At 42.4% G+C, this 22,506-nt stretch overlaps 1 protein-coding gene across 12 annotated transcripts in view; it reads right to left on the bottom strand.

Annotated features, from left to right (window-relative positions):
* MPDZ (multiple PDZ domain crumbs cell polarity complex component) overlaps nucleotides 1–22,506 on the bottom strand; it is a 202,584-nt gene that overhangs the window by 173,418 nt on the left and 6,660 nt on the right. For all 12 annotated transcript variants that reach the window (XM_073668027.1, XM_073668043.1, XM_073668066.1 and 9 more), the window contains exons 2-3: nucleotides 11,856–11,892; nucleotides 1,357–1,523 (exon numbers count right to left, since the gene is read on the bottom strand). In XM_073668027.1, coding sequence (XP_073524128.1) covers nucleotides 1,357–1,523; nucleotides 11,856–11,871 — 183 coding nt within the window. In that variant the 5' untranslated portion in view covers nucleotides 11,872–11,892. The remainder of the gene's footprint in view (nucleotides 1–1,356; nucleotides 1,524–11,855; nucleotides 11,893–22,506) is intronic.

The following is a 22,506-nucleotide window of genomic DNA, read 5'->3' as shown; positions in this document are numbered from 1 at the left end:
ACAACAAAAAACTTGTACTTTACTCACCTTCCCTGGGTCCAGTGCTGAATCTCGGCTGCTGCTCCCAGTGTCTGCACAGCTCATATCATGTCAACAGCATTGCAGCCAGTGAGCTCAGCTATTGGCTGCAGCGCTGAAGACATGATGTTGGCCATGCAGACAATAATAGAGACTAGGAGTAGCGGTGGAGACTCAGCGCTGGACCTGGGGAGGATGAGTAAAGCCTAGTTTGTTTATTAAAAAACAAATTGCAGTTGGGGAACAGAAGATTTCCGAAAGTGAGAAAAAAGCTTTAAATTATTGGGTTGATCTAACCAAAAACAATGCGTTTGATCTATTATACAAGGCCAGCTTTAGTGGCATACTGTGACTTGGAGAGCGAAACCACTGCATATGCATTGGATTCAGCTTAGGTGCTACCGCAAGTCACCATCAAGCCTGGACCATATTGTAGTAGATCTTTAGAACCTTCCATATTATTTTCAAGGCTGCCATCTCCCTGCTCCAAGATAACAGAAAGCTACATCATATGTAATGCAAAGTGGCACGTTCACGTAGATCACACTACTCATGTCAATCATAATTCATATTGTGCCGAAGGATTGTGGGCTTCCAAGCCAAGTAAGTCCTAGTATTTGCTTTTTTACTTTTATACTAGTTATTATAAAACAACTAATGTTGTAAAATGACAGCCAAAGCTGAAACATTTGTCTCAAATGAAGGAATGTTAGAGATAAGCAACGCCTAGTGTGGTATTAGAGAACATGTCTGCATATCTTCTAAAGGACTCAGGATTCCAGAGGGTTTACAATCCTGCATTTGATGCAGTTTATCACACTACTGATCAGAAGAAGCGTGTCCATATATTACACAATTGGCCATATAATGATGCATCATACCATAAGTAGAATACTAGAAGTCATTTTTATTCTGTATTTTGCAGACTAATTTACAGGAAAGCGGCAGAAAGAATGAATTCCCAGCAATCCGACTACTAGAGTATTACACTGCTAAAAGTAGAAATTAAATGCTAAAAATATACAAAGGGTATTACTAATAATGCATTATTTAATACATATTAAAGGGAATGTCAAGTAACATTTCTGATTGACACGTCATAGAAAAGTTACCAATGGATGTACAGCAGCTAAGAATCCAATCAGAGTCACTTTCCAATGAAATGGGAATTACAGAATCCTCTCAATAGTCCATTCAGTATGAAGTGACTGATTACCTGTATACTGGGAACAGGAAAGCCTTTTTCATTGATGAATGAAACCAAACCCTTGTGACATTATCCAATGACAATGAATGAACTATAAAAAGTAACGTATATGAAAAACATGTCATCTCTACCTGTTCTCTGATATGGTGGATCGAAGACTGTAAGCTTAAAATTTGGTTGAAGAGAGGACTTTGTAGAACAGATTTTAACAAACATAGCTTTTCCTCATTTGCTAGATCCCCACGATCTCGTACTTTTGTCTGCAGGCGGTCTACCGCCTGCAAGGCACGATGAGTATCTGCAACAACAAAATATATCAATGTACAAAGAAAAATTTCATTCCCAGTTGTCCACAAAAAACTACAATTTGCCAATCCATGAAACATCTTTCTATGTACAGGGTGGGCCATTTATATGGATACACCTAAATTAAATGGGAATGGTTGGTGAGATCAACTTCCTGTTTGTGGCACATTAGTATATGGGAGGGGGAAAACTTTTCCAGATGGGTGGTGACCATGGCGGCCATTTTGAAGTCGGCCATTTTGGATCCAACTTTATTTTTTTCAATGGGAAGAAGGTCATGTGACACATTAAACTTATTGAGAATTTCATAAGAAAAACAATGGTGAGCTTGGTTTTAACGTAACTTTATTCTTTCATGACTTATTTACAAGTTTATGACCACTTATAAATGGTGTTCAAAGTGCTGCCCATTGTGTTGGATTGTCAATGCAACCCTCTTCTCCCACTCTTGACACACTGATAGCAACACCGCAGAAGAAATGCTAGCACAGGCTTCCAGTGTCCGTTGTTTCAGATGCTGCACATCTCGTACATATCTCCTATAAACTGCACACACAGAGAGACAATGGATTCCTGCTCTTCTTTTTCTATTTAGCACATAGGCAAAAGTAGCAGTATGGAAGACATGATACAGCCATACTGAGGTGTGTGGCTGTGAATCCAGCACTGAGTTGGGATAAAGCGCTTGCCAAGAAGCTGCAGCACGGGTCAATTTCTCTGCTTGTGTCGGTGTCTTTCCCTGTTCCTCTTGCTCCCTCTATAGAGTTTTGTAGATTCTGACACCTCACTGTGCTGGGAGTCCATCTTGCTTTGATTAACATGGATTTGAGCTTTCAGAGTGAATGATAACTTCAGGAGGCAGAGGCACTCTAAGACGTGGCTCATAAATGGAGTAAAAAGCATATTTCTCTAAGAACATATAATGCAACGTTTCTTATATTAGCTTGTTCTCTGCATTTATGTAAAGTGTTTTGAAATGGCAATGACCATTTAAAGAGAGGTTCTAGGGAATATTTTCTAAATGTCTAACGCTGTTCGGAAACACTGCCAGTAAGTGACTAATTGGGCATTTCAAACCATTTTTTCAAGGATGGAAAGAGGAGGCCATATAAATGCTGTATAAGAGGCTATAGGAGAGCCGGTAGGATGGGAATGATGTCTTATTGTTTCAAATCAATCTGAGGCATTTACATTTAATCTGCATCGGAATTCAGACACACATCCTCCAATCTAGGAGTGGCAGTCACCTTCCATGGGGGGATTTATGGGCATAGACCCCCAACCGTGTCCCAAGATCTGGGATTAACTTTTTGTATTGCTAGCGATCACATCAGTTATGTGTGCTAGGAGACTAATCTCCTAAAATTCTATTATTTCACTGACAGATGTAGTCTTCATTTAGAGATGAAGTCATGAAAATGGCTGAAATGATGTAACACGGCATATTGCATCGGTTACATCAGTTTCATGTTTTTTTTTATATCCATGATTTAAAAAAATAGTTAGAATTTGTTAATATTACATTATATCTACAGCATCTGATCATTTTTCCAGGATTAAAGAGAACTGTTTTTTTTCATAAATAGTACACATGAAAATAAGAAACTGTAATATATCTTATCTTATCAGAGAAATCTGCTTCTTTGACCTTCTATACTGATCTTAGTGTCACACAATTCTCAATTCATTGGTAAAATGTGTCTTCAGTGAATATAGATTTTCCCATTATGGAGATTGAAGATGGCAGTTTGTGCTCATAAAGTTCAATGGAGAACTGCAATTGTCGTTTCTGGAGAAATTGCAGCAGAATCTCTATGTCTACCTTCTCCACCCATGTCCCTCCTCAATGGAATTTTACAAGCACCACCTGACAACTCCTGTCCAAGTAATGTGGAAAATCGGTTTTGCCTGAATACAGATTTTGCAGACTTTTACCATAAATTCAGATGAAGGATCAATCCAGGAGGAGAAAGCATTACATTTCTTTGATATGATATATTATAATGTTTCTTCTTTTCATGTGCACTACTGATGTATGAAATAAAAATTAGAATGGCGTCTACTCTTCAAGTCATCAGGCAATTATTAAGATGGCAGGCTGCATTGCAACAAATGTTACTTCCACCTACTAAATGATCGTTACGGTTGTAACTAAAAAGCGTAATTTATAATGAAATGTAAAGATTTCAAAACACATAAAATGACACATACGGAATAGCATAAAATCACAGAATGGAAACAACGTGATCTGCAGCAATGTCATCTGTTCCCAATTCTAGATAACTCATTTATCTGGCACCACAAGACCTAATAAATGCCAGATTGCAGGAAGACGAATACAAAGAAAACAAACCCTACACAAAGACACAAGCAGTAGGGCTGACGCAGAAATATGTGACACTCTGCCCGAGCGAGTCTCTCGATCTCAGTTATATGGCCTCGTGTATGGTGGGCCGCAATGCACGGACTGTACGCATGTATCCGACCGCCATGTATGAGGTTGCTGAATTTGAGTCAGAATGCAGCCGGACAGTCCGTGCATTGCGGTCCGTGCTCGGGCCGAGTTTCACAGACGTCTGCATAAGCCCTTACTGTGCAGCCTAAAATGAAAAAAAAGAAACATGCTTTATATTAGTAATCTGTTTCCAATCTTATTCCCATTAATGGTGTTGTAAGATTGGCAACAACCAAGAAATATCTATTCATCTATTCATTCATTGGGAAAGAACGCAGTGGATGCTGGGTGTGACGCGGGGAATAACCCCGCCCACAACCCAGCAGCCACCACGGGGACCACAGCGCTGAGTCACGCCTCACTTGTCGTGACGTCAGCGCGGGGCCACCGATAGCGCCGCTCACAGGCATCATCAGCAACACAAGGTATTTACAAATATACTTATGCCCACATGCTGGGCAATTTAAAAATAGTACCGGACAACTTCTTTAAGTCACATGCTGTCCATTTCCTTGTGATCCTCCTTGAGATGGTTCTACTCCTTCATTGGAGTCCAGCCGTGTTTAATTAAACTGATAGGACTTGATTTGGAAAGGCACACACCTGTCTATATAAGACCTCACAGCTCACAGTGCATGTCAGACCAAATGAGAATCATGAGCTCAAAGGAACTGCCCAAGGAGCTCAGAGACAGGATTGTGGCAAGGCACAGATCTGGCCAAGGTTACAAAAGAATTTCTGCATTACTCAAGGTTACTAAGAGCACAGTGGGCTCCATAATCCTTAAATGGAAGAAGTTTGGGACCACCAGAAGTCTTCCTAGACCTGGCCATCCAGCCAAACTGAGCAATCATGGGAGAAGAGCCTTGGTGAGAGGGGTAAAAAAGAACCCCAAGATAACTGTGGCTGAGCTCCAGAGATGCAGTAGGGAGATGGGAGAAAGTTACACAAAGCCAACTATCACTGCAGCCCTCCACCAGTCAGGCCTTTGTGGTAGAGTGGCCCAACGGAAGCCTCTACTCAGTGCAAGACATATGAAAGCCCGCATAAGGTTTGCTCAAAAACACATGAAGGACTCCCAGACTATGAGAAAAAAAATTCTCTGGTCTAATGAGATGAAGATAAAACGTTTTGGTGATAATTCTAAGCTGTATATGTGGAGAAAACCAGGCACTGCTCATCACCTGCCCAATACAATTCCAACAGTGAAACATGGTGGTGGCAGCATCATGCTATGGGGGTGTTTTTCAGCTGCAGGGACAGGACGACTGGTTGCAATTGAAGAAAACATGAATGAGGCCAATTACAGAGATATCCTGGTTGAAAACCTCTTCCAGAGTGCTCTGAACCTCAGACTTGGCCAAAGGTTCACCTTCCAACAAGACAACGACCATAAGCACACAGCTAAAATAACAAAGGAGTGGCTTCAGAACAACTCTGTGACCATTCTTGACTGGCCCAGCCAGAGCCCTGACCTAAACCCAATTGAGCATCTCTGGAGAGACCTGAAAATGGCTGTCCACCAACGTTCACCATCCAACCTGATGGAACTGGAGAGGATCTACAAGGAAGAATGGCAGAGGAATCCAGGCGTGAAAAACTTGTTGCATCATTCCCAAGAAGACTCATGGCTGTACTAGCTCAAAAGGGTGCTTCTACTCAATACTGAGCAAAGGGTCTGCATACTTATGACCATGTGATATTTCAGTTTTTCTTTTTTAATAAATTTGCAAAAATTTCTACATTTCTGTTTTTTTTCAGTCAAGATGGGGTGCAGAGTGTACTTTAATGAGAAAAAATGAACTTTTTAGAATTTATAAAATGGCTGCAATGAAACAAAGAGTGAAAAATGTAAAGGGGTCTGAATACTTTCCGTACCCACTGTATGTTGAGAAACATGTTGACACGTGAGTAAATCCAAACGCCTAAGAGAGACCACTGATGGAGGTTTCTGTATACAGATTCTAATGATATTCTTATCTGTGAACTCACTTCCACTCCACCATAGTAAGTCATCAAACATTCCATACTTGGGAATTGGTATTGTAATGCATCCTAAGACCCGTAAATTCTGATAAAAAGAACAATATGACCCCTAGATGCTTCATTAGCAAAAGAAGGCAAGGGCTGTTTGGCGGCATACTGCAGGGGAGTGAAAGGGAGCGTGGAGATAAGAATTTCTGTAAACTTTGGAATCTGTATCTTCAGCTGTCCACAAGCTAGAACTGTTCAGAGCAGATTTACTGACCTATCCATCAAAGTCAATGGCTGCCCACTCTCCCCACTCCCGCAAGCCCGCTGCTTCAGGGTAACCCTGGACTCTAACCTCTCCTTTAAACCACATATCAAAGCCCTTTCCACTTCCTGCTGACTCCAACTCAAAAATATCTCCCAGATCCGCACATTCCTCAACCACAAATCTGCAAAAACACTAGTGCCCGCCCTCATCATCTCCCGCCTCGACTACTACAACCTCTTGCTCTGTGGCCTCCCCTCTCACACCCCTTCAATCTATCCTAAACTGTGGTGCCCGACTAATCAAACTGTCCCCCCGCTATTCCCCGGCCTCTCCTCTCTGTCAATCCCTTCACTGGCTCCCCATTGCCCAGAGACTCCAGTTCAAAACCCTAACCATGGCATACAAAGCCATCCACAGCCTGTCTCCTCCATATATCTCTGACTTAGTCTCCCGTTACATACCCGCACGCAACCTCCAATCCTAACAAGATGTTCTTCTCTACTCCCTTCTTATCCCCTCTTCCCACAATCGCATACAAGATTTCTCCCGTGCATCCCCCCTACTCTGGAACTCTCTACCCCAACACATCAGACTGTCAGCTACCATGGAAACCTTCAAAAGGAACCTGAAGACCCACCTCTTCCGACAAGCCTACAGCCTGCAGTAACCCTCGCTCCACCATACCGCTGCACGACCAGCTCTACCCTCACCTACTGTATTATTACCCATCCCCTGTAGATTGTGAGCCGTCACGGGCAGGGTCCTCGCTCCTCCTCTACCAGTCGCCGACTTGTATTGTTCAAAACTTATTGTAATTGTTTGTGCTTTGTATATCCCTTTCACATGTAAAGCGCTATGAAATGAATGGCGCTATAATAATAAATAATAATTTCACAGTGACAGATTGCCTTTAAGTATTATGTAACTTGATCAAAATTTTGCAGTCTATATAAAAAAAAAAACACAACAAACAGAAAAATATAAAAATATTCAACTGTTTTATTCCTCTTTCATCCCAGTGAATAACGATTGTATATAGTTATCTAACCCTTGTCTGTTAGGTAGACCTCGAGCCCCAAAAGGGCCTCCAGCAGTAGCGCAGCTACCAGAAGGAAGAAGCCATGCCCCAGCCCACTCGCACAGTGGGGCCTACTCGCTGTGAACACCATTTATAACGGCACCGGCAAGCAATGCATACCTATATAGTGAAAGGGAACCTGTCACCAGTTTTTGAGCCTATGAACAAATGCCACCACCTTTAACTGCTTGTGTGCTGCATCCCATAAAAGTGTATCAGCTCCTGACCCTCCTGCACACCCCAAAACATACTATTTGATATGCCCAGAGCACTCTCCTCTGCCATACTGTGAGCAGAGCATAAAACAGCAATGCGCAAGCACATGGCGAGGTCATCGGAATGAGGCCGGTGCGCAGGCGCGAGACCTCAGTTGGCCATTTACATTAAAGCTAGGCGCTTGCGCAGTGCTGTTTTATGCTCTGCTTACAGCAGCGTCCAGTGAGCATACTACGCAGGCACGAGCTCTCTGTTCACTTTGTGGATGACATATCACATCAATCAAAGCAGGAGCACGCGATTACGAGCAGAGAGGAGGGACACTCGCCGCAGCGAGGATGCCCATCGGACTGGACCACCCTCATATACATACAGCGCGGTAGCATATCAAATGGTATTTTTTGTGATATACAGTTGGAGTCAGGAGCTGATAGACACGTTTGTGGGATGCAGCACAGAAGCAGTTAAAGGTGGTTGCATTTGTTCATAGGCTCAAGACCTGGTGACAGTTTCCCTTAAAGGTTTGCAGTAGAGCGGAGAGATATGGCCTCCCGGCCCTACCGCATTCCGTTCTGTAGTGGGCAGGACGCTTTAAAGGGACCATCAGCATAGAGTGACAGCTCCAACCAAGTACAGGCGCTCGGTGCTTCACAGCTGGGTCAATTACTTAAAGAGTAACTGTCGTTTTAATTTATTTCAGAAATCATTACTGCACACGAAAAGAAGCTACTTAGTAATATATCTCATCAGTGAAATCTGCTTCTTTCTCTGACAGAATTGATCATTTGTAATCAAAATTCTCAATTCTGGAGGTAAAATCTGTATTCAGTGAAGACAGAGGTGGAGGTTTATAAGATGTTTTGGGGTTGTTTTGCTGCCTCTGGCACTGGGTGCAAGGTACCATAAAATTTGAAGATTGCCCAGTGTCAGAAAGCTGGGTTTGCGTTCAAGGTCATGGGTCTTCCAGCAGGACAATGACCCCAAACATACTTCAAGAAACACCCAGTAACAGATGGAAACAAAGTGCTGGAGAGTTCTGAAGTGGCCAGAAATGAGTCCGGATCTGAATCCCATTGAACAAAGGAGAGATCTTACAATTGATGTTGGAAGAAAAGTGGTCCACAATTCCAGTTGAGAGGTGTAAGAAGCTTGCTGATGGTTATAGGAAGCGACTGATTGTAGTTATTTATTCCAAAGGGTGTGCAATGAAATATTAAGATGAGGGTGCCAACAATTTTGTCTGGCCCATTTTTGGGGTTGTGTGTGAAATTATGCCTTTTTTTCTCTATTTTTTTGTGTTGTTCCAATACACAGAAAGGAAATAAACGTGTGTATAACAAAACATGTGTAATTGCAATAATTTTCTGGGAGAAATACTTCATTTTCTGGAACAATTTCAAGGGTGCCAACACTGAATGTGTTATATACTGATGTATGTGAATGTTATATAATAGCGTATGTGTGTGTTATATAATGGTTTATATGTGTGTGTTATATACTGGCGTGTGTATGGGTGTGAGATTCAATACTGGTATGTGTTATATACTGATATGTCTGTGTGTTCATGTATTGTAGCAAAGTCAGGCAGAACAGGGTTAAATCCTAGCACTGCAGGTCTTGATTAGATGCAGCTACCTAGTTTTGACTAAGAACCAGCGCCTGTGTTCACTAGGTGTGTCAGTCTGCTGGATGTTGAGCAGAGTTAAGTGTGCTGCTGGTGAGTGACCAGCCAAAATGTGAGCTATAGATGGGAGAGACACATGCCAGGGTCTCTCTCTGAATGGAGACTGCATGGATCATCTAGGAAAGCTGAGCAGTATGTGTGTTGGAGCTGCAGCCTGTTCAGTGAGAACTGTGTCCGGAGTTGAACACTTCTGTTGTCGCTGGGAGCTGCTGGAGCTCAGGAGGATGGACTTTAATCTGTTCGGGTTAGGCCGCGTTGACATATATGTGCCTGCTAAATGAACTGTTTACTTAACGTGATACCTTTGTACCCAGAAGATGCTGTTTTCATTAGTGATCATTCTACCCCCATCTTTCTTTGTCAGTCTCTGTAAAGAGGTTAGTAAAGATGCGCCGAATGATTTGAAAATAGTCGATCATTACTCGTTTAAAGGCTTGAAATCAGCTTGTGTAAATGCACCCTAAATATTTCTCTGTTATGGTTCAATATGTTAGCAAATGGGGCCCTCTTCTAAATTATTTCCCAGGGCCACACTTGGTCTATAACTGGCTCTGAATGAGACATTTGTGTGTGAGTAAAGCAGACAAACAATACTGTACAAGTCCTATATTCTCCCATCTATCTGTGTTTCAGTAGGCAATAATTTACATGGCTCATTCACCCTTATCACATCCTCTCCCATCTCCAAGACCATTCCAGAGCTGCCCCCATACTCAGGAATGTAGCTGAAGCATTCAGCTCATTATTACACATAGCTTCAAGCAGAAAACACATTCACTTTGTAACAACTGGTAATGCCATGTCTTCTTGTTGACTCTTCTATATTGCTTCTTTCCAATATATGTGTTCCACCAGAATGTAGAAAGCTGTAACGCTGCAGAACACATTGCTATTGTAGAAAAATAAAGCTGTTAATACAGTTATATGAAAAAGTTTGGGCACCCCTATTAATCTTAAGCTTAATGTTTTCTAAAAATTGGTGTTTTTGCAACAGCTATTTCAGTTTGATATATGTAATAACTGTTGGACACAGTAATGTTTCTGCCTTGAAATGAGGTTTATTGTACTAACAGAAAATGTGCAATCTGCATTCAAACTAAATTTGACAGGTGCATAAGTATGGGCACCTCACCAGAAAAGTGACATTAATATTTAGTAGATCCTCCTTTTGCAAAAATAACAGCCTCTAGTCGCTTCCTGTAGCTTTTAATGAGTTCCTGGATGAAGGTATTTTTGACCATTCCTCTTTACAAAACAATTCCAGTTCAGTTAAGTTTGATGGTCGCCGAGCATGGACAGCCCTCTTCAAATGATCCCACAGATGTTCAATGATATTCAGGTCTGGGGACTGGGATGGCCATTCCAGAACATTGTAATTGTTCCTCTGCATGAATGCCTGAGTAGATTTGGAGCGGTGTTTTAGATCATTGTCTTGCTGAAAGATCCATCCCCTGCGTAACTTCAACTTTATCACTGATTCTTGAACATTATTGTCAAGAATCTGCTGATACTGAGTGGAATCCATGCGTCCCTCAACTTTAACAAGATTCCCGGTGCCGGCATTGGCCACACAGCCCCAAAGCATGATGGAACCTCCACCAAATTTTACTGTGGGTAGCAAGTGTTTTTCTTGGAATGCTGTGTTTTTTTTTGTCGCCATGCATAACGCCTTTTTGTATGACCAAACAACTCAATCTTGGTTTCATCAGTCCACAGGACCTTCTTCCAAAAAGAAATTGGCTTCTCCAAATGTTCTTTTGCATACCTCAGCCGACTCAAATGTGGCGTGCTTGCAGAAACGGCTTCTTTCGCATCACTCTCCCATACAGCATTTCCTTGTGCAAAGTGCGTTGTATAGTTGATCGATGCACAGTGACACCATCAGCAGCAAGTTGATGCTGCAGCTCTCTGGAGGTGGTCTGAGGATTGTCCTTGACTGATCTCACCATTCTTCTTCTCTGCCTTTCTGATGTTTTTCTCGGCCTGCCACTTCTGGCCTTAACAAGAACTGTCCCTGTGTTCTTCCATTTCCTTACTATGTTCCTCACAGTGGAAACTGACAGGTTAAATCTCTGAGACAGCTTTTTGTATCCTTCCCCTGAACAACTATGTTGAATAATCTTTGTTTTCAGATCATTTGACAGTTGTTTTGAGTAGCCCATGATGCCACTCTTCAGAGGAGATTCAAACAGGAGAACAACTTGCAAGTGGCCACTTTAAGTAGCTTTTCTCATGATTGCATACACCTGGCTATGAAGTTCAAAGCTCAATGAGGTTACAAAACCCAAAAAAGTGCTTTAGTAAGTCAGTAAAAAGTAGGTAGGAGTATTTAAAACAAGAAAATGATAAGGGTGCCCATACTTATGCACCTGTCAAATTTTGTTTGAATGCAGATTGCACATTTTCTGTTAGTACAGTAAACCTCATTTCAAGGCAGAAACATTACTGTGTCCAACAGTTATTACATATATCAAACTGAAATAGCTGTTGCAAAAACACCAATTGTTATAAAACATTAAGCTTAAGATTAATAGGGGTGCCCAAACTTTTTCATATAACTGTATATCTGCTCATACGACAAAGACTTACTGCTCAGAAATCATTTTCTTTATCAGTTTCATACATTTGGAAAATAATAAAGAATGAACCTACCAATAGTTTCCAACATGATTTCCAGATGAAGTGCCTCCTAAAAAAAAAAAAAAATGGAAGCTTGTTACTAACCTGGAAATTGCTATTTTTTCATTCACAAACAATAAAATTACAAAAATGTGCTTGTAAAAGAAATTTTAGCAACTATTTAAAAGGACAAATTGTCAATCCCTGCAGCCAATCAGCACTGGCTTCACTGCTTCACTCTCCCCATACGGAGAAGCTGCGGCTCCTCTCTGGATATCAATTACATCAGTAGGAGAGTGACACAGTGAAGCCAAAGCTGATTGGTCATGTCACACGAGTCCCGGGAGAACCAGTGCCGATACCGCAGGAACAGAGGGTGTATAAGTGTCATTATTTTACTGGAAGGAAAAAGGGATTGAGAAGGTGTTGTCTGAGTAGTGGACATCCCCTTTAACAATAATACTTCTAACTTTAAGTCTGGGACTAAATAACAGAAGGCCTATCCATAAGATAGGTAATCAATATGAGATCAGTGAGGATCCAAAACCCAGCAACCCCACCAATCAGCTGAAACCTCCTTCTGCAGCCAATGGATGCAAGCAATGTACAGGGCAAAATACAGAAGTACATGGTGCAGTGGTTGCTGCACAGCACTTTCTCTCTCCCACAGATCTCATATTAATGATCTATTCTAAATATATAGGTTATCAATGGTTTAGCCCTGTCCAACCCCTTTAAAGCACCATTCCAGCATTTTGTTCTTTTTATTTCAGTGCTGGCTTGGTGCCACTAATGTAAGTTCCCTGACCCGGGTATTATACTCGCTGGCCGCAGTCTTCCGCTCTTCCCGGCGCCGCATCGGTCCCGATCCGCCATCTTGTGACTGCAACTTCTGACTGACCGGAAGTCAGAGGTAATGGTCACAAGCTCAATGTAAGTCTATGAAAGCCTCGTTCTGGCCTCATTCTGGCTCTCATAGACTTACAATGAGAACTAACCTCCAACTCACTGAGCAAACACTGGAGTGATCTACAGTTCACAAACTGCAGCAGACGACCGGAGAGGCGCCGATAACAGAAGACAGCGGCTGGTAAGTATAATACTAGGGGCAGGGATCTTACATTAGTGACACCACTGCAGCAGTAAAATAAAAAACAAAATGCTGAAGTGGTGTGTCAAACCTGCTGAAGAGTCAAGTGTAATATGTCTTCAGCAGAACACACAGACGGATTAAAATATGTTACGGTGTCAAACTGCATGTAGGCAAAACAGAGAGGTAGGATTTAGTTCAGGTCAGGTCAATAGTAGAAACAATTCATGATGGGAAAGGAGGGAAAGGAAGTTTTGGCACCTATAGTGCTGGCAGAATGCAGAGTAACCACCCACTAAAAAAGAGGGAGTGGAAAGTTACAGAATAAGATTCACAACAGTTCCTGAATCTATTAGATTAGCTGATGCACCAAAAGTAGTTTGTTGTTGAAGGATGAGGACACAAATGCTATGCTTTTCTTCAGATTTTGTGTATTTTTGTCTCAAAGTGATAAAACTATGCCATATTTTAGTGAATTCTATGATTGGCGGGGGAGAATTAAACCTCTACACCTACTGCCACTGACATCTCAGCACAATGCCCAGACAACACACTGTGCAGGAGTACTACAGCACCACTTTATTCAAGGGAATTTTACAATTGTTGCTAAAAAGTCGTTACACATTTTGTTTTCACAGAGTTTGTAACCATGGATACCTAAGCTACTGCAATGCCCTGCACATGGGGTAAGCGACAGGTTATCAGGAGAACTATACTACATTTCTAATTGGAGTTATTTGCTAATATTTTTTATTATACTTACTACATATTGGAATAGGATCTTGGAGATGGGACTATCCCTTTAAATCAAAAGGGATTTACAGGCAAGGGCATTGCTGCATTTAAGATTGCCCCTAAGGCTGTGTGCCCACGATGCGGATTTAATGCATTTCCACAGCAATGCATTAAAAACACTTGTTAAGTTGTCTGCCATGTTTCCCAATGATAATCCGCATGTGCTGATTATCATTGCGGAAAAATCCGCAGCACCACCTTTTATTGTGCGTAATTGCGGCAAAATCGCCGCCATTGACTTGCATTGAACCGCATAACATCCGCATGTATACATGCGCGGATGGTACCCGGGTCTGGAGAAGAGGAGACTCTCCTCCAGACCCGGGTACCATTAGTAAAAAAAGAATTAAAACATTAAAAAAAACATTAGACTTACCTCTCCGGCGGCCCCCAGTCCTCGGCGTCCCGCGGTGTTCTGAAAGGACCTGCGGTGACATCATTTGGTCATGTGATGGTCTCGTGACTGCTGACGTCAGCGGTCGCGTGACCTGTCAGCTGACTAAATGACGTCACCGCAGGTCCTTTCTGAACACTGCAGGACGCCGAGGACTGGGGGCCGCCGGAGAGATAAGTATAATGTTTTTTTTTATTTTTTAATTATTTTTTTTACTATTGATGCTGCATTTAAAGCAGCATAAGTTGGTCACACAATATAAATCCATGCCGGTTGCATGGATTTATATTGTGTGACCAATGTGTCAAGTACTTTTCCAAGTGATGCTCAAAATCGCTTGGAAAAGCGCTTGAAAAAACGCATGCGAAAATGCATGCAAAAACGCCTAAAAAAAGCATGTAAAATCCGTATCAATTCAGCATCGTGGGCACATAGCCTAAATCAACCATTTATTGAAACATCAAGAACTTGAAAGTGAGAGGTTCAACTGTTGGTAAAGAAGGCTTCAGGGCAATCATGAATGTCCAAGAAGTGCCAGGACAGTCTCCTAATGAGGATTCAGCTATGGGATCACTTCAACACCCCACAGAGCTTTCTCGGGAATGGTAGCAGGCATGTTTCAATGCACCTGCATGCACACAGTGAGGAAAGGGCTTTTGGAAGCTGGGCTGGTGTCAAGAAAAACAGCAAACAAGCCACATCACTCCAAGAAAAATGTCAACAACAGTGTAAATATTGAGTCTTTACATAAGTTTGATATATTTGACAATAAAAGTATAAAAACTTATGAAATGCTTAGAATTGTACTTCGGTAACCATAGAAACATCAGACTAAAAGATCTCAATGCACTGAAGCAGGAAACTTTGTAAAACCCAAAAATTGTGTCAGTGTCAAAACTTTGGCCCACGACTGTACAGTTCCCTGCACAACAGATGGCCATGAGCATTGCTGGGCAGGGAAAACCGGTGAGGGGCCATAGCACTGAAGCAGCACTACATCAACTTCCTCCACAGGATTGATGACCTTTCCAGCAGTCGGACAACCATCAAAGTGAAGGCACATCCTAGTGATATGCCATAACTTCATGAAACTGGAATAAGCCTTTTAAAATCTCTTGTTTTACCCCTTCCACACTTCTGGACTTCTGTGAAGAGAGTCTAAATACCCTTTAGGACGCATTCATACAAATCGGTCTGAGATCGGACCGCAATGCACGGACTGGCCATGGGTCTCATGAACAGAGTGTGACAGCTTCATAGAAATATATGAACCTGTCATGGTCGAGTCAGGAAACCCCACGACCAGTCCATGCACTGCGGTCCGATCTCAGACTGATTTGCACAGACGTCTGAACCTGCCTTTTTGCAGTATCCTTTATTCTCAGCAATAGAATTATAGAGCTATTTCTCTTTAAATGCCTAGCTGTCTGGTGACTGACACTGAAAAACGATATATTATTCAGTGTGGTCATATACATTATTTATTGGCTATGTATGTGAATGGTCGGCAACGTGCACCATGCAGTGATGCTCTGCAGGTTTCATAGCATACTGGGTCTATCAGTTGGCGGATAACAGGAATTGAGTTGGCTCACACTTTGAGAAACTGAAATGTAGACCATCTTACCAATAGAGTTTGGCAAAGACGTATAATTCTCTTTTTTTGTGAGCATCATAAATCATATATCAATTAAGAGTTGAGCAAAAATATTCACAAATCCCTGGACCAGATCTCGCATTGGCAGTCCCTGGCTACCGGATCAGATTTTTTACCCAGAATTGCACTATAAAAGTCTAGAATTACTGGGGGAGATTTACGAAGCTAAAGGTACTAAAATTCTGGAACAATTTGCACCAAAATCTGTGTTCCATGATTTGTACCATATTTATTATGTGTTCTAGACAGAGAAGGGGGTAAGACCCAACATGGAACACCATGCTCCATTAAAAAAACACAAAAATTTTGTCGCAAATGTCCAAAGCACAGTAAGCCAACTGATACACTGTGTAAACGCTGACAAGACAGACTAAAGAAGAACCAGATTTCTCAAACAACGAAGACTGTGAGCCCTCGCGGGCAGGGTCCTCGCTCCTCCTGTACCAGTCGCCGTCACATTGTGTTCAAGATTATTGTAATTGTTCTTGTATGTATACCCCTTCTTCACATGTAAAGCGCCATGGAATAAATGGCGCTATAATAATAATAAATAATAATAATAATCAACATGAGCACCTTTCAAAAAACTGGCGCATTTTAAGAAGGTCTAGTATCAGATTGCAGTGTCGAAGAATTACACAGTATTGAGAAATCTGTCCCAGTGTTTTCTTATACGATTCTTTGTAGTAATATAGGATAGTACTGAAAAATGCAAAAATCCGCTAGGTTCTAGCTTAATAAATAAGGAATGCATGTGTAAATTCAGTGGGCTTATTTTTTCACCTCTCATTAGGCCTCATATGATAAGATCACATATATCATCAGCAGTTATTCAATCACACCATAACACTTTACAAACTTTCTGTGATTGGTAATGAATGCTAGGAATTTGACTGCTATAATAGTTGGTCAACTAACTAATATATAGCTTTTAGTGTTGGAATTTTAGCAATATCTTTACATGGCCAGTCTGATCCTCTATTACGGAGAAATCATCTTTTGAATTGATATGCGAATCTGAAGCCTCTGTCACTCCAGCTCTAATTCCCAACAAGCGTCGCCATCTCCTGCTTGACTGACAGCATTTATGATGTGTGACTTCAGACAAACGAGACATTAGTCAAGTAAGAGGCGGCAGGGCATAGAGCTGGAGTGAGAGGCTTCAGATATGCAAATGAGGATAACTGTCACACCAGGTGTGGGAAAGACTTAATGCAACACAGAGGGAACGGGAGCCCAGACACTAGGGAAAGGGGGAAGTGGAGACCTCCTAGTCTGGTCCAGTGTCACCCTGTCTCAACTACCGTCACTATATTGCCTCTTCACCAATCACCGCACGCGTGCCTCGCCCTGTCTTTCCCTGGCATATGGCTAAGGTTAGGGATGGGAGGAGATGAGCACTAGTCGATCTCCACTAAACTCTATAAACAAGGGTAGACAAACAGGGGGGAATTGCTTAGCTTTAGACTACTCCAGACAAATGCGAACTTGGCTTCAAGCTCCAGAGAGGACGAAGTACTGCTCTTGCTAAAGCCTCACATGTAGTAATGAATTCTGCTCTTCTCCATCTACACCTTCGGCCTGGGACAGCTCATAGAGTCTCACGGCTTTCACCGCCATCTCATCCTTCTTCTCCGACAGATTTCTAAAACTCAACATGGATAAAACAGAGTTCATCATCTTTCCACCCTCTCATTCACATCCCCCATCCGACCTATCCATCAACGTCAATGGCTGTTCACTCTCCCCAGTCCCACAAGCTCGCTGCCTTGGGGTAACCCTGGACTCTGATCTCTCCTTCAAGCCACATACAATGTCTGTCCGCCATCTCATCCTTCTTCTCCGACAGATTTCTAAAACTCAACATGGATAAAACAGAGTTCATCATCTTTCCACCCTCTCATTCACATCCCCCATCCGACCTATCCATCAACGTCAATGGCTGTTCACTCTCCCCAGTCCCACAAGCTCGCTGCCTTGAGGTAACCCTGGACTCTGATCTCTCCTTCAAGCCACATATCCAAGCCCTTTCCACCTCCTGCCGACTCCAACTCAAAAACATCTCCCGGATCCGTGCATTCCTCAGCAAAGACTCTGCAAAAACACTAGTGCATGCCCTCATCATATCCCGCCTCGACTACTGCAACCTCCTGCTCCGTGGCCTCCCTTCCAACACTCTTGCTCCTCTCCAATCTATCCTAAACTCTGCTACTCGACTAATCCACCTGTCCCCCCGCTATTCCCCGGCCTCTCCTCTCTGTCAATCCCTTCACTGGCTCCCCATTGCCCAGAGAATTCAGTTCAAAACTCTAACCATGGCATACAAAGCCATCCACAACCTGTCTCCCCCATACATCTGTGACCTAGTCTCCCGGTACTTACCTGCACGCAACCTCCGATCCTCACAAGATCTCCTGCTCTACTCCCCTCTTATCTCCTCCTCCCACAATCGTATACAAGATTTCTCCCGTGCTTCCCCCCTACTCTGGAACTCTCTACCCCAACATATCAGACTCTCGCCGACCGTGGAAACCTTCAAAAGGAACCTGAAGACCCACCTCTTCCAACAAGCCTACAACCTGCAGTAAACACCACTGCACGACCAGCTCTACCCTCACCTACTGTATCCTCACCCATCCCTTGTAGACTGTGAGTCCTCGCGGGCAGGGTCCTCGCTCCTCCTGTACCAGTCGCTGACTCGTTTTGTTAAGATTATGTAAATGCTTTTGTTATGTATATCCCTATCACATGTAAAGCGTCATGGAATAAATTGCGCTATAATAATAAATAATAATAATAATAATAATAATAATATCACTGGCACCTCCCTCTCAGACACACCAGGTATATATACTCCCAGGCAAGGGAGCTAATTACCAGAGGGACGTAGCTGCTAGGTCCTAGAGACAGCCTCTCATCTAAGAAGATGTCTGTAATGTCAAACGTAGAGATCTCCTGCAACCAACTGCAGGGCGACTGTCTGTCACCTCTGATACACCCGTGACAATGACGTGCTATTTGTAGATCAATTCAAATACTGATTTCTCAGGAACCCGAAGAACAGACTGACCATGTAAAGAAACTGTTGGATTTGTCTTTGAAAGCGCTATATTGCCATATAAATAGTTTGGAGGGTTAAATCCTGCTGCCAAATTCTCCTTAAAGAAAGTCTAAAATGGAGTAACATGCAGTACTTTTACCCATAGGATCCGCTTCTGTATTGGAATCGGGGGTCTGTCAGAGCTGTGATCCAAATCAAACTAAGCATTCTTGGATCAACCCTAACATGTACATATATGACCAGAGCAGGAGTAAGCAGGTTATATGGACCTCATTGCAGAGGTGCCTCAACTTGGGACCTCCCTCTAAAATAACCCAAAAAGATTAATTGCTAACAGGCAAGTGACTTCTTAAATGCCACATGTAATGCTACCATTTGTGAAGTTAAAAGAATTTTTCTGTACCAAAATCATCACTTACTTTAAGCAGATTGCCTGGATTAAAGGGTTGTTCTACTAATCAGTCCCTATTCGAATAAATAGGAGTGGATTTGTAGTACAAGAAAGCACATACTACACAGTTGACAGAGCTGTGCTGTTCAGCTTCACAAATGCTAACATCTGGCCTCCACCGACGCTGAGAACTGCTGATCAGTAGGCCAGCCTGTGGTGGTCTCCCACTAATCTGATAAAAACTAGTGAAAAACCCCTTTACGGCAACCAATTAAAAAATCTTTAAATCAAGAAAATTAGAACCCAAAGGAAAAATTAAAGAAGCACTCCCATTAAAGTTTTTATCCTATTAATATACTGCAGTCATCATATTATACAGCACCGTGTACTTACAATTGCTCATTTTGCCTTTCTACCCAGCTAATTCTTCTGTTTTCTCTGCTCTATGTAGAAACAGGAAGTCTTTTGTCTCAGTATTTATCACCCCCCTCTTCAGATGCTCCCCTCTGCCAGGGACTTTTGCAGTGACTCATAACTTGTGCAGGCCAAATTGACCTCCTGTTTCTACATAGAGCTTAGAAGGATTTGGGTTTTAATCACATGATGTCAGAGACCTAATGGAAAACAGGAGAAATAACTGGGTAGAAAGGCAAAATGAGCAATTGTAAGTACACGGTACTGTATAATATGATGATTGCAATATATTAAGAGGATAAAACTTTAAAGCTCCTTTAAAGAGAACCTGTCAGCTAATTCATGTTGCACAAACTATGGACAGCTAGAATCATAAACCAGATCCTGCGTTTAAAACATCTGAAATGCTGAAAAACATAGATGAAAGCTCAGCTGTGGTCAAGATGACTAGTCCAAGAGGCATGTCCCATACCGCTTCATCCCGCCCTACACACACACACAAAGGCTCCTTGTAATACATGGCCCCTAAGTTACACAGATTATATACTCATTTGAATTGACTTTGTGTAATGATAATTAGAATAGAAACATTAATAAGCCACATACTACTTCAGGAGCAAACAGAAGTTATTTTGTTACTGGACATTTCCTTTGACCTTATTCTGGGAAAGGTAGAGCTATACTTTAGAATAGCAATTAAATAAATGTGACCCTCAAGGCATACATAGCTGTTTAGAGTAATTGTAAGTTATGCGTTTCTCGTGACAACCTGCTAACACTGCTGAGGAAAGTAGCAAAGAACAAACGTTGCCTTTACCTTTCAAGAGATAAACAATGAGATCAATGTTCCATTATTTATTACATTAACAGAACTCAAAGGGAAACTGGTTACCACCAGGCTTCTGCTACACCATATAGGAGCAGCATAATGTAGAAACAGAGACCCTGATTCCAGTGATGTGTCACTTATTCAGCAGCCATTCTGATCAAATCAGTTTTTAGTATTGTAATGAGTAGAGAAGTTTTGCAATTTTTTTTTTAAGTGCACAAGAAAATCACTTAGGAAACACTGACCAAATACTGATGAAACTCACACATCCAAAATACTGATGAGAATAGGTGCATTCTTTGTGTATCAGAGAAATCCCTGACGTCTGAATGAAGTCTTACAGAGGAGGACATCTATGTTCATAGGAATTTTTTGTGTGTGTGTGATTTCAGGGAGAAAATGTCTTCAAGTTTAACCAATAAAAGTGTCTATCGGCAAATACAGAATCCTACGTCTAAATTCTAGGGAAGGCGGCGGCACAAATACAACCTTCTAAACATAGCACACTTGATTCGGTAATAGGCTTTAATGCCATATGTCTTTACCTCACACTTGGACGACACTTGGCAAATGGGATATGAAGGTGGGTTTATTAACAGCAGCCTGTTAACCATTTAGAGGTTTGCTGCCTGTATTAGGCCATTAAGGAGTTAAACTGAAGGCCCTGAAAAACATTTCTGGTGTGACAAAGTTAATTAGACATTTAATCTGTTCTATTGTAATAATAATATAGAGAGAACACCTTCTTGAGGGGGTCCTGCAGGAGCTGTGGCCTCCACCTTATGTTTGACTGATGAATGCGCAGTAATTACTGTCAGCCCTACAATCTCTTGTCTGTGTGCAACACCCTTATCACTAATATACTCTAGATAAACACTTCTGGAACTACTTCCAGCCTCTGTTTACACTGAGCAAACAACCAACTTCATGAAATAATTATTACAGTCTTGGAAACCAGGAGGAGTGAAGAGTATTGGTTCAGGATATTTCAGTAGGCCTTTGTGCACACGGGGCATCTCATATCAGGATATTTCAGTAGGCCTTTGTGCACACGGGGCATCTCATATCAGGGTATTTCAGTAGGCCTTTGTGCACACGGGGCATCTCATATCAGGGTATTTCAGTAGGCCTTTGTGCACACGGGGCATCTCATATCAGGATATTCCAGTAGGCCTTTGTGCACACGGGGCATCTCATATCAGGATATTCCAGTAGGCCGTGTACACGCGGGGTCTCATATCAGGATATTCCAGTAGGCCGTGTACACGCGGGGTCTCTCATATACATCATTTAGCACCAGCTAATGCCACAAATAAAGATGTCCATAGACAGAGCTACAAACGTTAGGGCCTAGATACACAAATGCATTAGAGACATATTTTCTCGCGGACGTCTTTCAGAGCGGACCCGTTTGATGAAGTGCAAACTAAACACTCAAAAGAATGAACATATATATTTCTAAACAAAAAGAACTTACTGTTCACAAGTTTAGTCTTTCAAGCGTCTTTTAACTGATACAGATTCCCAAAGATACCAAGCCGTTAAAGGGGTTGTTCAGTCTTAAGCTAAAAGTCTACAGTGGCTTGCGAAAGTATTCACCCTCTTGGCATTTTTCGTGTTTTTGTACCTCAAAAATTTTACAGTACTTTGTAGAGCCTCCTTTTACGTCAATTACAAGTGAAAGTCGCTTTGGATAGGTTTCTGTAGCGTCGGCGTCCCTGCCCTCTGCTAGGCAGGGACGCTGTTCCCCTCACCTCTCTGCTCCGAGCCCGGCGTCCTCCTCCCGCTCTGCTGGCAGCGCGCGCTCCTTCCCGGCCACTGTGCTTAGGGCGCGCGCGCTCCCTCCCTCTTAAAGGGGCCGCGCGCGCTGTCCTAAGGAGTCCCCGGCCAATGGCCGGAGGACTTCACCATATATAAGGCACCTCCTCCAAAATGGAGGTGCCCGAGCAATGTTGTTGCACTGTTCACTACTCTGCTTCAGCCCTCAGGTCCCGTTGCCAGTTACCTGCCAGATTCCTGCCAGATTCCTGCCAGCCTGCTGTCTTATTCCAGC

Source organism: Phyllobates terribilis, unplaced genomic scaffold (assembly GCF_046119375.1).
Source record: "Phyllobates terribilis strain yellow unplaced genomic scaffold, ASM4611937v1 Scaffold_1__5_contigs__length_1240528914, whole genome shotgun sequence".
In the NCBI taxonomy this organism is placed as follows: domain Eukaryota; kingdom Metazoa; phylum Chordata; class Amphibia; order Anura; family Dendrobatidae; genus Phyllobates; species Phyllobates terribilis.
The sequence above is the reverse complement of the archived record's forward strand: the minus strand, read 5'-3'. Positions and strand labels throughout refer to the sequence as shown.